The following is a 16,910-nucleotide window of genomic DNA, read 5'->3' on the forward strand; positions in this document are numbered from 1 at the left end:
ACTGCTCCCAAGAAAATACATTATCCCGTTTTAACAGAATAAAATATAGGTCTTTAGTTGCACCCTTACCTGATTATGTTCGGATAGGGTCGTTTGGCCCTTAAATATGTATGTAGTGTTTCTTTATACATATCGCAAAGGATTAAAACTAAGATTTCAAAACTCACTCTGCGGTACCGATGACGTATACTCTAGAAAAAGTAGTTCTTTTTTTTCCTTTATGCACATTCTATTACTCCATTTGCAAGGAGAAATTGGGAAAGCACAGTGAATACAGACAAGAAGCAGCTGTGGCTTGATAATGGCCATGACACTCGTGTTCGATTCGATCCCTGTCTCCACAGCTGTGACCTACTTCATACGGATCCGGTATTCATTCGAACAATCAATCGGAAAGGGTTGTGTGTGTGTGTGTGTGTGGAGGGGATGATAAATGTTAGTAGGAGAGTTGAAAAGTAAAGGAGTGGCCTACTGTGGCAGTTACCCTATTATCTCGACTTTTGGGTAGTAATGGAGCTGTAACCATAGATGCCAACTTAGTAGGATAGTGCTGTTTTTCTCTTAGCCCCTCCCCCATTTTGCATTCTCGGTTAATTTATATTTTAAATGGATAGAGTAAAATGCATATTGAAAGCACTTTTAAACTTTCCTTCACTACAGCGTCTAGTTATTTAACACATATTCTCAATGTTGTTGAGCTTTCATAGCTGTAAGAGGTTGTTTAAGGGAAGAACATCCCATCCCAGGAGGACTTTTTCCATGTCCAGAACAAGTAAAAGCTGAAATCCTTCACCAGAATTTACATTTAAAGCAAATTTTATTCTTGCTTCGAATCTACAGTAATATTTTCATTAAATTATTATTTTTTGGTTGTCATCACACACAGCTATGTAAATTTCCAAAGTTCAAACTATCAAGTCTGTTCCACTGGCTGTAACAATTTGTCCGTCAGTTCGTGTCAAACATCGATATGTCGAACAAAAGTCGCTCCCGTGCCATACTGACAATCGTAACGTATTTCGAAGATAAGAGGTCCCATGTTCAAATCCTGGATGAGGCAAACCAAGGCTCCAAGGTTTGTTCCATCATCCATTCTCATCATCGCGATTAACCCAAGAGCTATAAAAGCGACGTAGGCTACCGAAACATACAAGAATAGGACCAAACAAGGGTAGAAACACACTTTAAAACATGTGACAATTTTCTACATTCAACCCACATTTCATATTTCAAAATGTACAAGATTTCCTACTCCGAATTTCATCAATGCTTCTGCAGGTGAAGAGCATGGAAAAATTGAATGCGAACAGCATGTAAATGAAGCATTTTTAGTGTGCGTTTTCATAATTACTAGAAAGGTCGAGGCTAAGCTTCAAATATTGCAACATGGGAAATTACTCGTTTATTTGGTTAATCCCAGTAAGTTCTAAATCATGAATTTTTGGGTACGTCTATTCCACATAAATAGGTTTTGAAATGTCTTTGTCACGTACACTTCTCATCTCCATTAATCTATCCCCTTCCCCACTTCTCGAACACGCCATCGCATGATGCAAAAATGCTACGTACACACATTACGCGACTCACATTAAAGCACCTACGTGCCACAACGTTCAATTGTTCGCTACATGCAGCGTGGGTGGGAAGCAGTTGGGGATTTTCTTTATCTACTGACTACGTCACAGCAGAGGTCTACACGAAGAGGGCGCTGGGAAGAAACCAGCATACTTTCAGAAAGAAGCGATTGTGCATATGTACGCATTCACGATTCTAAAAACGTCGCGAGAATCCTCACAACACTTACCTCGTCACTGGGATCGGTCTGAATGACATCGCCACGAGGCGAACAGGCCGGGTTCGTCCAAGAACGCATGTAGCAAACGGCCGCCAGCTTCAGGACTTCTGTATCTCGTATCAGTGTCACTTTATCACACACACACTGTTTATCACGGAATGCAACGACAATCAGCACGGGTTAAAAAAGGAGGGGTACTCGTATCGCCTTCGGTACACAGAAATTAACGGGTTCTTACACAACTCTGCGAGAACGCCGTTTGTTCGAGACTAGCTCAATATAGACGAGCCCCCATGACGTCAAGTATCGATTTTTTGAGAGCCCGTGACGTCCGTCAGATAGCGCACGCAGCCGCTAGAGAGCGCGCTGGGCATATTCTGCGAACTCTCCGTGTTGTAAATTTGTTGGTTATGTCATCAGATCTAGTAACATTTAGTAACACCGGAAATGAAACAAAGGGGGAAAAGTATAGTCACTCAACCAATTGCAGTCTTTCAAAAACTTCATTCTTTGACTAGTTTGCCAGTGATTTTCCACATACAACCCGCCCGCCCCACTCATTTCCCAACACCTCACTACAATTTGTCACAAAAGCCAATTTATGGCCATTTAAAGTAAAGTGCTCCCCTGTGGTTTGCACCACGCCATGAAGGCGTATTAGGGGGTGTGGAGTTAGGGCCCCACACTTTTTTGATCACTGCCAAAAAGGATCAGCACTACGCCCCTGGCCCCCTTTACCCCCCCAGAGTTTCCTCCAGGTACGCACTTTATGCGACGTTGGGTGGGCGCCGGAGCCGCTTGAACAGGTGGAAAAAATCCCGGTTCACCCCCGTCGGAGATCGAACTCTAGTCTCTCACATGGTAGTCAGACGCCCTAACAACTGAGCTACCGCAGCTCATCTAATTTATGGCCATTTAGTCTCTAAATTCTGGATAAACTTCTGCTTAATACAATTATTACAAGCGTGTATCCGCCAGTGACGTAGCGTTATAGTACGCCCATACGCCCGGCGTTCCCTGATTTAAAATTTCAAAAATACGTAAATGCTGTAAATATAAAGTAAATCTTGACTAATTTCAAATATGTTTGACCTTCATGGCATTATAATAGCTATTTTTCGCGATCCGCTTGCAACGCTCCACTAACAACACTCGTTCCTGCATTTTTTTCAATGCCTTTCCTGCCTGGACACCGGGCAGGTTCGGCGTAAAAAAACTCTATATTTCTTGCTGCCTTTCTGGAGGGAAAGCTTGGATCTCTACAACACGCGCGCAAATGCTCTCTCATACGCCAGCGTATGAAGCAGAGGGCTACGTGATTGGTTCATGTGACCCTTCCTGCCTTCTGAAGCAGACGACAGCGGTAGAATTCCTACCCGGTTCTTCGCGCTCGTGCCATATGATGCTACAATACGCAATATTGACTGACGTAACTTTACCAAACTCAAATATACCATTTCTTAATGACCATTGCATTGTATAATTTATCGCACGAACAGCGATGTGTATTAAAAACTAAAAGATCAACACAGGTTTCAAATAAGTTGGTGAAGTCCTCGTGGTAGAAGTTCAGCCACTATTATTTTTTTATTATAATTATTTTTTCGTTAGTATCTAACTGCTTAATATTGTGTCAATGTAAACGTTGAGCATTCATTTGAAAACTCTTAACATCGAATGGTCTGTGGACAAAATTATTTTAAAATGTTTATCACCATTCCAAGATGCAATAAACAGTGGTCTGAATTACTAATCGCCACTGTTACGTCAGTAGAGTGTACGATAGTTGGATCATCCACCCACCTCCATGTCAGAGTGTTTTGCACAGCGCGCCAAGACGACAGAGGTCCCTGGTTCGAATCCCGGCGTTAGCACGGGTGTTCTTTATGAGTGTCCCTTCGTCAACTTCATAATATCATCACTCATATTCATATTCGCGATTAACCAAAAGTGGTAGAAAAGCGAAGTAAAATAAACCAAATCAATCAGTAGTTGGATCGTCCACAACAATGACGTCTACTGTTCAGAGGCGTTTGTGATTCAGGTAGGTTTTTTAATGACTTGCGTCATACCGAAAAGTAAGTAAGTATAAAACACCAGAGTTCAAAACATTTGTGGCATAGTGAGGCATCTCAAAGTCTAGCTAAAACATGCATAGATGATGTTTTATTGAAAACCCAGCTGACATCAGGCAAATAAACAATACCTGTGGCGAATAATTCCATAAGTAAATTATTAAGCAAAAAAGGGCCGACCCTTCCTTCGGATTTGGCGTTCCCACCCGAAATGCCCATGCTACGCCACTGGTATCCGCCAACAGTGGTGCCAACTTACGTGGATCCAAGGGGCTCGAGCTCACACGATAATTTATAAATTATTATTCAGTTTGAGCTTTTAAGCTTATGCATCCATAGGCTAATCGGGACTGAACCTACAGTTTAAAGTAATATCCGAACCACTACGTCCCTCCAACGGGAAACTGGTTGCTGCAAACAGATGATAGCTGCACTCGCTTTTCTCTGGTGAATTCATTGGTCGAGCTCTCTCGAGTCACCAGCACCACTTGCACACACTTATTTTCGTTCACTCACTCCAAAGATTCCCGGGACATGGTATATACAAATCTCAAACGCATAAAATTTCCTAGCTTCGCTTTCATTTCCCTAACCTGTGCTGAAACGAACACAGGTAAATCACTATCCATGAAGACATGCTCAGGAATTGCACCAGTGGCGCGACTGAACCAAAAGTCAAGAGGAAAATATTATCACCCCTTCAGCGACCAGAAAAAATAGGCCAGACACTTGACACTCTGCGTTTATTTCTGTCAATGAAGAGAATGATAATTGATAACCACTAAACAATTGTCTTGATAACGAATTGCTGAGTTAATCCAAACTGTTTTACGGCATTCGAAAACTAAAATTTAGTATAAATAAACGATTGTACAGTCTTACTATCGCATGACATGTGCTTCAGGCATTACATAAACTGGCGTATTGTTAGGTAAATAACTGAGTCGCGAAAGTGAAATACCGCCAGCGGCAGCATTTATACTATAGTGGAACCACACCCGAAAGAATTTGCGCAGACCAGAGACTCCTGTGCATCGTACTGCTGCTTGGAGGAAAGGGGCAGATTGGAGCAGACCCCTTTATCGCACAACACGATTCGAACTCCCTGTTCTGACATCGGACGCGGAATGCCTAACGTTGTTAGGTCACACTGGAAATATATTATTTATGCACATAGCCAGGGGGCTGAAGTCCCGAAATCCTACAAATATCTAATTTAAATGTTATTTTTATTGTTAATAACAGAAATAAAGTTATAACCACAGTAAAAACTGCATTATATCGAAAAAGGTTTAGTATATAATAGAGGAACCAGGTTATAATTTTAAATTCTACCATTTAATCCAAAGAATATATGAATCCACAGCTTCCAAAACTTATAGTTTCCTTTGTGAGAGGTCACACAATATAAATTTTATGAATAAAAAAAATACGACTAACTGTTAAAGCCTTTTTTTTAACGATTGTGTAAAAGTTAATAACAAAATACAGTAACTATGATTCTCGGTACACTAACTGTGCAAAATATGAGAAAAATAATGGACAACAATTGTGTTTGATATTCACTGATACGGTGGATCGATGGACTAGCAAAAGTTGCTCAATTTATCTAATAAAAATAAATTTAGATTGAAATATTGGTTTATTTTTAATAACTTATAATAGTTTTTATTGTAAAATAAGTAATTAGTATTCCCATTATTATTTGTACTAATAATTAAGTTTCTTCTATGGCCTGACCTCCTCTAAAAATATTTCTGGCCACGCCTGTGATGATAAGGGATGAGTCTCCTCCCCCCCCTCCCCCGCCGAAATAAAATTCTGGCTACGGGCCTTAAGAAAATTAAACCTAACAAGCCCCTAACCTAACAACTTGCAAAGTTATTTTCTTAAGTCAACTTTCTCTCGAAGTGCAACGTCATTTGCTATACAGTAGATCGGCTATTCCGGAAGGAAAGAAGTCTTAATGAATAAATGGATTAAAAAAAAAAAAACACAATCCTTGCGACACTCCGCCAAGGTCAACGACTCGCCCTTCTAAGTCCTTGCCTTCCGTAATTCACATTGAGGTAACCGACCTCCAAAAATTTCCCCCAGGTTGAATCACGTTCCAGTGCAGGGCTTACCCCTCTATCTTTTACCCATTCATTCGTGGAATTGAATCTTCCGTTGGGAAGCTGCAGATCGAAAGGAAGGTTATATCAATTACCTAAGATCTCATAACATGATTCCAATGATTGAATGTTTTGGAAGCACGCACGACCTCTGCGATTAGAGGAAAGGACTCAAGAGAACTCGAAAAATCCCGGTCGCCATGGCGAGTAAAAATTTCAGCCTGACGACTGTGATCTCGTACTGTAATATTGCATGTAGGGAATTATATTTAATATTGTTTAACGTTTTAATATTTTTTATATTAATTTATAATATAATATTAGTGTTTAGTTATGACTTGGGGGATGTGCTTCTGGTTAGTATATTGGTTATAACTTTATAATAAATATTATATTTATTGGTTTGGAGATTGCTAGTTTTTGTAATTTTGTTATAATGTATTTGGGATTTAATTCAAAATTTAGTTTAGTTCAAAAATCTATGTTCAAATTGCAGTACAGCGTAAGTTAGCAAATGATTCTTTTTCAACGTTGTGAACATTCCATAGAATCAGTAAAAATTTCTTACTCTTTGTTTCCCAATCCCCCCCCATTTTCCCACATGATTTGGCGATGTTTTGAATATGGTGATGCTCAGCATTTTATAGATTGATTGATTTGCTTTATTTACTTCGCTTTTTTGCCACACTTGGCTAATTTGCGAAGATGGGGATGAGTGATCATATGCTGAAAGTTGATGAATGAACACTCGCAAACATCCATGCACAGGCCGGAATTCGAACCTGGGACCCCTGGCGTCGTACCGTGATATGCTAACCACACTGCCACGGGGGCCGGCTCAGCTTCTTATAGTATGCAAAATTGCTAGTAGGTGGTTTCCTGGCGCCTGATTTTCAGAGCTGGCGCCTGGCTCCGAAGAAGATTTTTTCGAGCACTGCTCAAGAGTGAATGTAGCATCAACAGAAGTAGATTGTGGAACTTTCAGTGCAAAAATGCCCAGTAGCAACACCAGTGGTGTATCCAGGATTTTCGAAGGGAGGGTGTTATGGCTGTAAGAGGAGATTTTAGTCTTTTTTTAAATGAACAAGGAAGCCCCCCTCTATTTTTAAATTGCAAAACTAGTGTTGGCATCCCCTATTTCTTCATTGAAATAATTCCAGATACAGCACATATAGCCATTTTACACTGAAATTGTCAACAATGAGAGAAAAGAAAAAATATTAATTCAGCCATAACAGCCTATAGTGTAGTGGTAACGTCGTCGCCTTGTAAATTACAATTTACGATTTATAATTGTAATAATCGCCTTGTAATTCACGATTACAAGGTCTCCCGGGTTCGATACCCGCTGGAGGCACATAGTGGCTCGGATCCCACACTAAACTGTAGGTCCAGTCCCGATTAACCTTTCGGTGCATGAAGTGGACTTAACTCAATCAAGCAATAACTCAACATTAAAGTATTGAGAGATAGCCCCGGTGTCAGACTTAGCACACACTAGCGACCGATTGCATTTCTTCCTGTGCCGGATCTAAAAATTTTGGGCCCTCCGGCGAAAGAAGATATGTCCCCTTGGCAAACCGCCCTGCAGACCTTGACCAGGCTGCTTCACAAAGCCAACCCTACAGAACAATCCAGTTATGGCCTTTGAGCACAGGTATACTGCTGCTAGAATGGAAAAAGCACGGCAGGTAGTAAAGCAACATTCTACAGTTCTATTCACTTTCTTCGGGTGCATTCCTTCTGACCGGTCTTTTTGGGTTCAAACGCACAAAGGTAGTGATTGCTGCCACAACAGTTTTAAGCAATACGATTGGCTGACGTGACGTCATTATTGTGAGCACAGACGTTAGGTTAAGTTAGATAGAAGAAAAAGTGTTGTTCTAATTCCAAAATGCTGCTACAACCCAGTGGCGACTTGTGGCTTTTTTGAAGTGTATGAAGAAGTAATGGTAAACTGAGGAAAGTTTGAAAAATAGTTCAATTACAGTCGCACAAATCGCTCGTACTATCCATTGCAATTAGAATGCTACCTGCAGGCCCACGCAGAAGGTAGGACAAGGGGCCCTTGCCCCCTTGAACTATGATTTTTTTTTACGTGAACCTATAAAAAACAACGAAAATAGTATTGACATATTTCAGATTTTGCAAGAATTTCGATTATGTCACCTCTTCCTGTCGTGTGGTTTGAGGATAATAAAAATTGCTGCTCAAACTCTGAAATTATGATAAATTCTTCTAAATTGTGCTAGGATTTATTAATTACTTTTTTCGGATAACTACAGTTTTAAGTTCAATTATGCATATATTTTTCGAGTTTTGAACTTGTGTTCACTACACAAAATTATGTAGAATGGCTCAACAAACGAGATGGGTTCAGCATAGAACTTGAAACTGTTTGAGAAAATGGTTTGTTTACCGCCAACCTTCTATCGATTTAAATCTCCGACAGGGTAAAGAAAATATAGAGGATGGATCGTCGCATGGTTGTAAAAAAAATCGTGTCGCTGTGTATGCATACTCTCTTTTATTTTAAACAAGTCCGCTGGTGAACTACAAATAAGATTTGGACGTAATTTTATTTCAATTCCCTGATAACCTATTCCTTTGAATTCGATTTCCCTCTCCCAGGGACTCGCGTTTACAGATTATATTAGATTTGACCGTTATGCTAAAATCAGGATGCTAGGGGCCAACGAAGATCAAACTGTGCTACGTTTAGTAACATTTTGATGAGGCTGGCACCACTGATGTAGGAACCTCTCGATGCTTCCTCGCTGGATCTTTAAAAACCGCAACCTTCCCTCCTGCCCCTTTTCCACTCCTCACCCATCTGTCTGTAGGATGACCGCTGATGTTCCTCGGCGAGCGGCAGCCAAGGCTGTGTGTCCATCGTCTTTGGGTTTGGGGCTGGAAGGAGCCGAGGGACACCAGTCAACTCTTAACAGTAGATAACCTAGTCAATTGTACGTACATTGCACTCATAATTTTTTCTTCATATTTGGCATACTCACTAATTGAGGCCTCCTAATCACGAATCTGAAGTTAAAATTTGTCGGAAACGTCTAGAAATTGCAAAATAAGCGAAAATAAGGAGTTAGTTTTTGGAATGGAAACTGTCGATTTTCGCGAAATTTTTTGTTTCACAACCAAATATATATATTCCTGATACTACCACGACACCAAATTTTAACGATGCTTGGCTAGTGCCAATGGTTCGTGAGGCTAGCGTCAATGGTTCGTGAGGCTAGCGTCAATGGTTAGCAATTTCTAGACGTGACCGACAAATTTTAACTTCAGATTCGTGATTAGGAGGCCTCAATTAGTGAGTATGTCAAATATGAAGAAAATCGGAGAGGGGTCCGGTCATCTCAAGTCATACCCAATTTTTCGATTTATCGTCTTTCTTTACTTTGGTCATTCTGTTCGAATACTAACTTTACATATGTTATTAACAATAAAATTTACATGTTTTCTGCTTTTTTGTTAACTGAAAAAAGCCGTGTCGAATCCAAAGGGGAACAGTTTGTTCCTTCCTCCCAATGCCACTGATGAAATTGACCACTTCGCCAGAACATCCGAACCACTATGTGCCTCCACCTGGTATCGAACCCGGGACCCCTTGATCACAAGGCGACGATGTTAACACTAAACCATCGGGGAGGCAGGCACAGAAGTTGTAAATGATATAATGCCATTGCGTTCCGTGAAATTACTTGCGCCCTATTAAATTAATATTGATTTCAGCCTGCAAAAAAATTGGATCCAAAAATATTTTGCTCGCTTTGCTCTCATTTTATCATTATTCTTTGTAATGCATTGTAAATTACCAGACAGAGAAATAAGACTTGTCTTAATTGATCTTGTTTTAAATGTATGAACAATTGTTTTGAGGAAAGGGAGCGTTCACATTTGAGAGACAATGTATGTAATTTTTGCTGTTGGCTTATTGTGAGATGGATGAATTGGTTATGTAATGTATTTAAATATTATATGCTGTATATACTATTTATTAAAAAAACTTTGATACGTAAACAATTTAGTGTCCACGTCACTCCACGTTGCATATATGTGAAACATACGTATAGCGTGCATGAAAGTTATGTTAATGTTAAAATATATATATTTAGAATGCAATTGTCAAGCATTTTCTGTTTATGTGCTTGTTTTCAGTTATTAATGTGAAATTGAACGTGTTAAAAAAAAAATTCAAATAGTTTGTTCAAACACAAACTTCTACCCCCTTTTTACGTAATTTACTAAGATAATAACGTCTTTCATACTACCACTACTAATAGTAATAATAATGTTGGTCTTGGGTTTGAATACTGGCTTGGTCATGGGTGTTTGCGAGTATCCATTCATCATTTTCATCATGCCATCACTCATCCCCATCTTCACAAATTAGCCAAAAGTGGCACAAGAAGTAAAGTAAAGCAAATCAATAAAAACAATAATAATAATGTTATTATAATATTATTAGTAACATTATTATTATTATTATTAAAATTATTTTCATTAACATTATAGTTATTAAAATTATTATTATTATTAAACATAACCCTACAGCTCTACAGCACCTTGGCGGGCCTTGGCTTACCTACCGACTGCTGGTCTCCCTCCCACACTGTTATAGCGTGGAGGTCTTAGACCAGTATTGGGGTGACGGGTGATCAGCCCGACGAACCCCCAGTCGTTGTTGTAGGTCTTCTCGACCGGGTTACGCTCACTCATTCGGAGCTTCCCAATTTCCTCACGATGGTGGGTTGCCACCGGCCCTATACGTAGGCCGAATAAATTCCGACCAGAGCCGGATTCGAACCTACGCCGTCCCGCAGCGAACGATCTCAAGACGAGTGAACGCCTTAACCCGCTATTATTATTATTATTATTATTGGTACGTTTATCTTGGTACTTGCTCCCCGCCTCCAGACAAAAAATCGTAGTTGCGCCTCCGAGTAGATCATGTTATATTTTACTATTTTCTCCTATTTTTTTACAAAAGCTGAACGAACCGCGGGGAAGTACACAACGAAACTTATACAACTAATTTCACTCTCACGCCTGAAAGTGATTCCAAGAAAGCATGGCAAACGAATGAGCGTCAAACAGTTAAAAAGTCGACTGTTACTAACCTTTACACTTTCGTCGCATTGGTCGATGGTCGTTGACGCTGCCTCTTTCTCCTTCTCGTTGAATGTAGGAGAGCAGGGGCACACAACTTCAAGTAGCCTCATGATTACACCTCTTCTCGCTCTTGTCTTTGTGGAACGACTGCTTACACAAGAAACGCGGGACGAACTGAACTGAAACTTATCTGTCTGTCTCAAACTTCCCTGTTGTGTCTTTCGTTTCGCCGCTTCACCACAAACCAGTTGTCGGAGGTAAGATAGAGTGATGTGACGTCACAGGCCAGAGAGGGGAGAACGAGCCAACCAGTGCCGGTGGAGAGAGGAGGAGTGTCTGCAGTAAACTTCAACCTCTCGAGACCTTGAAATTCCTCTTCTTCTACAAAAGCAACCCCCTCATTCCGCGCGCATAAGCTGAAGAAAAACATGTTTATGTTTTGAGTAGCAGCTCACTCATAGCGGTCTTGGCCCATCCTGAAATTTTGCTAAATCTAAATTACACTCCAATATTTACAGAATTCGAAGTACGATTTTGGAGGCTGTGCTACTGAATTCCCAAATGTTGTATACTGGCCCTTGTTTTCATGTTGTGGAAGGGCAATGGTTAGATCGAAATGTAGCGCCAGCGCGCTACAATTTTTTTTCTTAGGTGGTCAGCAGTGGCGCCAGGATTAATCACGTATGGGAGCTGAGAGGGTGCGGAATAAAATGTAGGGGGTTCCATGTTGAAAATAAAGAAAGCATGAAAACCTTTAGCCACCACATCATATACCAATCAACTTTCATCAGGCATCTATGATAATATAAGTATTATTAAGTATTATTTATTATCTTGAGCTATAGCCGATTAACAAAAACGCCTCACCGATGGCGTAGTGGTAACGTCGTCGTCTTGTAATCAAGGGGTTCCGGGTTTGATACATGGCGGAGGCACAAAGTGGTTCGGATCCTACTTTAAACTGTAGGTCCAGTCCCAATTAGCCTTTCTGTGCATAAAGTGCACTTAAACTCAACTAGCTATTTGACTGATTGGTTGTCTTTGTTTCATACTTCGCTTTTATACCAGTTTGAGTGATGATATGATGAAATTGATGAAGAGACGCTCACAAGGAACACCCATGCCCAGGGCGGGATTCGAAACCGGGACCCTTGGCGTGGTAGCGCGATGGTGATAAATAACCACTCCGCCACGGAGGCCGACCTCAATCAACCAAAACCAACCAATTATTCAGTCAGCGTTGACAACTTAGATCTCTTGGAGCCAGATCTGGCTCTCGTGCACTCGTTTGCCTGTGAACTGGGGTGCCTTCCCCCGTGCCTCACTATGATACCATCACTGGTTCCGGCCCACATAGACCAACTTTTACCATAAGTATACATTTTGCACGTGACGTGATATTGTTATATTGGCTGCGTCGCCGAATTCCCTGTTATATCCACAGCTACTTGTTTTTATATAGCGCAGTGTTCACGTGAAATTGGCATACTATAGTTATCAGGGAATCCTTTATTTTCGATTTCGTACGACCATGAGATGGGTGATGCCGCCGGATCTAGATGGTGAAAACTAAGAATAAATTGTCATCAATTTAGAGTTAATGGTAATAGCAGCGCCCCACCCCTTTGACAACTACGGTAGCATTACTCTAGGAAGCACTTCGTAAATCTAGCTCCTTGAAAGTCAGTTTTAAATCAATTTAAGGTGAAATTTAGCTCTTTTATGCACACCAGTTTTCGCAACACTGGCAGGAGGCAAGCAGAAATGCATTGGGCATATGGGAGTATTTTTTGATTTGTTATCTTGGGAATATCAAACTTCCGATGGAATAGAAAATGATATCAACGGGAAGAGGGCAGTTTGAAGAAATGATTGCCGAGCAGAAAAGTCGTAACATTAGCCGTAACTTGATGTTGAAGTTGATTCCCCATATGGAATACATGGGATTCCGAAAATTCTTATTCGTCATATTTTTTACAGGTCCTATCTAGCTTAATAATCAACTTTGAAAAACGCTTCGACCTGCCACATGTGGAGGATTTTATACTCTCTTGTACCCCCACGTTTTTCTTCAGTAGCGTTGATATCCAGGGGGGTTCACGGGTTATCAGGAGAGCTTTGTAAACCAAATCCATTTTTTAAAAAAATAACAGTAGAAAATGAAGGTATTATGTGTGGGGGGGTCATTAAGGTATATACAATTTTTTAATATCATACAAATACTACATTTTCTACATTTTTTAAAAAATCTCTTGAAGTGTTAATTGACCGCTACTGACATCGTTCCTTACTACACACTCCATAATGTTTTAGATGATACAGATATGTATATCACAAAAAAGAAAAATGCTCAATATTTAGGTAATCACAGTGCCTACAGTACATTCCACCCCCGGCCGAAGCAATTAAACTTCCCTTTGTTCCCAAAACTTGGGAGCTGTTGACCTTTGATGTAGGTGCGAAGGGAATTTGCATGATGACCTCAAAGTCGCAGATTTCTGTCTAAACGGGAGGTCGCACCAGGGACAGTGAAGGTACAGATAAAGAAGCTCCCTTTTTAAAGAACTTACAAAGTCTAGATAATATTTTAAATACTTGCAGCTACTTAGGCTTCTGCTCATAAACAAGATGAGCGAATGTAATAGCTGCTGTTCATGTTCTGTGGATTTATCCTTAAAGTTGTAAGCTGTCTACATTTTCACTCTTCACTGCAAACAAACTATACAAAATAGTTTTACCTAAAAGCAGTGCCAGGGGGGCTGACTACACTTCCTGAGCCCCCTGGCCCCTCCCTGGCGTCAGTACAAGGAAGTAAATGCGACTTCTCTTTCAGAGCAGGATCAATGCTTGCCTGTTATATGTAGCAACAGCTGTCACAGTTCAGTACCTAGCATTCGACACTCAATAGGACATGACATAATACACTTGTGTGCAAAGAAATAGACCCACCTCACACTTTTGACATAAAATGTTTTTTCAGAAGAAAAATAAAATAAAGCAATAAGAGAAGTATGAAGTAGCTATGCTGTTTGAAAGATCATTTAATTACGCTTAAAGTGAATCTAAATTTATTAACATTGTAATTGTATCAATATACCGTTACATGGGTGAATTAATTTTTGTGAGGTGGGTCTATTTCTTTTGAAAATGCGGGGTGCGGAAGAAGATCAAGGAATGCGCAAGCACCCTTTCACAACCCACCTGGCGATGCAGCTAGATTCCTTCTATGCGTTTTGAGGTAAATGTTGTATGTGGCAACAGTGTAAAAAAAAAACTATAAATAATAAAGCTTACTTGTGCAGGAGGTTCATAAAGAGCAATTCCGATAATCCAGGTTATAGATATATCCCAGATCTGAGCTGTGGAAATGGGACCGAACCATCACTCCAGCCCTCTTGCCCGTCCGTTGAAGGTGCTTTCCAGTCAATGCATTTGTATTTTTGTTATTTAGCGTCCATTTTCTGCCAATTTTGGCTAATCGCAAAGATGAGGATGAGTACTGATGTGATGAAATTGATCAGTGGGCGTGATTAGTGACGGTGTTGGGGAGGTCAGTTGTGCCACTTTTGGCCCCGCACTATGCTAAACCTTATCTACCGATATATATAAACTATCCTTGCCCCCTACAGTTTTGGCACCTTGCCCCTAGTTTTGTGAGCCAATCGCCGCCACTGAAATTGATAAAGGGACACTCACAAAGTACCCAGGTCGGGATTCGAGCCTGGAACCCCTGGGTGTCGTGGCGCGCTGGAGTTAGGCGGCAGTCATTTGAATGCTAGCTAGCGAGGCTCTGGCCGAAAGGTACAAAGTACATACTTGAAGTATGGTCTTAACGGAAGTGACGTCACATAGTAGTTCGAAAGCGTCAAGTTCACGAAGAATCGAGACCACAGGGCAGAGCACACGAAGTTGTAGACTCGGTCACGTGACAAGTGGACTTTTTGTTCATTTGTTTGAAATCGCGGAAATAGAAAGCCAGCAAGTTGTTTGTTGCAGTTCTTCTAATGTGTGGAAATGTATGTATTAGAGCATTTACATATGCTATGTGATTTCTGTGGTGAAAAACAAGTGTTTAAAACGTGGAAAACCAACGTGTCCTCGATAACATCTACTGATCGTATTTGGCGCTGCAGTCAAAGTGCAATTCGAAAGACAACACTTCCAGTCCACGACTTGAAGACCGCACTCCAAGACCATACTCGGAGAATGCTCGCTTCAAGTACGGTCTTGCACCTTTGGGACACGGCCTCTGACGTCTAGATTCACAGCCAGTAAAATCTTCTGCGGGACTCGTGTTGTGTCGTACCAAGGACATATTTAGGGGGAACCCTCCGAACCCTCCGAATGAGTTACTAAGCACTAAAATTAAATAATGAGATAATACAGTAACTAATTTATATAACGAGAATATACTTGTTTTTAATTATTTATTTCCACTGAACTTACTGGAAGGCAAGGATTATATTGAGATCATAGCAAAGAAGATTTATTACTGCTTTTAATAATATGCATAAAATATTATCAGGAATTTTACTTTTCGTCAACTGGACCTAACATCCTTTATTGATCGTCAATAAATATTTATTTCTTTATCTATTTGACATTAGTTTCCTTGTCAGGGCAGGGCCTCCCCCATGGCGCAGTGGTAGCGTCATTGCCTTGTAATCAAGGAGTCCCGGGTTCGATACCCGGTGGAGGCACAAGTGGTTCGGATCCCACTTTAAACTGTAGGTCCAGTCCCGATTAGCCTTACTGTGCATAAAGTGGACTTAAAACAGCAACTCAAACCAAACCTTGTCAGGGCAGTTGATTTTTTTTTTACAAATTTTGCCGACCTTAACTATTACGTAAGCTAGATAGTGAACACGTGCTGTTATATCACTATTCTTATACCGTCCTTTTACCTATGCATGTAATAAAAATATATTAATTAATTTGAATATTTAATTAATTTAATGTAATTGTATTCATTTTAATTTAAACATTATTATTATATTTATTATTTTGAGACATTTGGTATAAATAGCGCTAGCCCAAAGTGGCAGAAAAGCGAAGTGAAATAAATAAATCACAAGTTAACATGAAACCTATTGTTATCTCTTTCTGCAACACCAGTTTCAAGATTATTATGACAACAACACCGCGCTGAATGCACAACGCTCTCCACCGCAACAAAATATTTTCCTCCAAGTTCATTGACTCGTGTCCATACGGTCAGGTAGGGTTCGTTCATTCTTCTGGTGAGGTCAGCTGTTCCCTGCGGTTGGCGCCATTGCGCCAAACTGATCCAAGGCATGTCGAAAGTCCTTGAACGAGGCAATAGAAACGCTTACGTGACTCTTTCTCGCAAAACCGGAAACTCTAAATGACAATCCGGAAGAATTTCGTGGGCCGTAGAGGGAGAGAGTGTGGTATCTGGATCCCTAGACAGACCTTGACACGGATCTCTCGGGCCAAGAGTCTGATGCAGGAATCAAGTGTGTGCGAGCAAAAGGTGTGACAACTTTCCCTACGTACGCCGTGCAAGGACGTTGCCTTCGCCCCATTCTGACACTTCCACAATGGCCTAGGTCAGACATCTTGGAACATGTAATGTAGAGTAAATACTGTAATAATATGTCTTCCGTCATTGGCATCGAGGTAAAACAGAGAGCCAAAACCATTCACCTCTGCAACCGACTTCAAGGCAAAAAAGGAAAGTGCTGTGGAGCAGTGCTATTCAATCAAGTGTAGCCCCAACCAGGCCCGTAGCCAGAATTTTATTTCGGGGGGGGGGGGGTCATCCCTTACCAGCAGCCG

At 40.7% G+C, this 16,910-nt stretch overlaps 1 protein-coding gene across 5 annotated transcripts in view; it reads right to left on the bottom strand.

Moving 5' to 3' along the window:
* Hex-A (Hexokinase A) overlaps positions 1–16,910 on the bottom strand; it is a 142,733-nt gene that overhangs the window by 44,253 nt on the left and 81,570 nt on the right. The window contains exon 1 of one of the 5 annotated variants that reach the window (XM_083143043.1): positions 11,120–11,379. The exons of 2 other annotated variants lie outside the window; for them this stretch is intronic. In XM_083143043.1, the coding sequence (XP_082999169.1) occupies positions 11,120–11,221 (102 nt within the window). In that variant the 5' untranslated portion in view covers positions 11,222–11,379. Of the gene's footprint in view, positions 1–1,804; positions 2,058–11,119; positions 11,380–16,910 lie in introns of those variants that run through there. 2 more of the 5 variants (XM_083143047.1, XM_083143045.1) reach the window with 2 other exon arrangements.

This window comes from Lepisma saccharinum, chromosome 21 (genome assembly GCF_977018435.1).
Source record: "Lepisma saccharinum chromosome 21, izLepSacc3.1, whole genome shotgun sequence".
Taxonomy (NCBI): Eukaryota; Metazoa; Arthropoda; class Insecta; order Zygentoma; family Lepismatidae; genus Lepisma; species Lepisma saccharinum.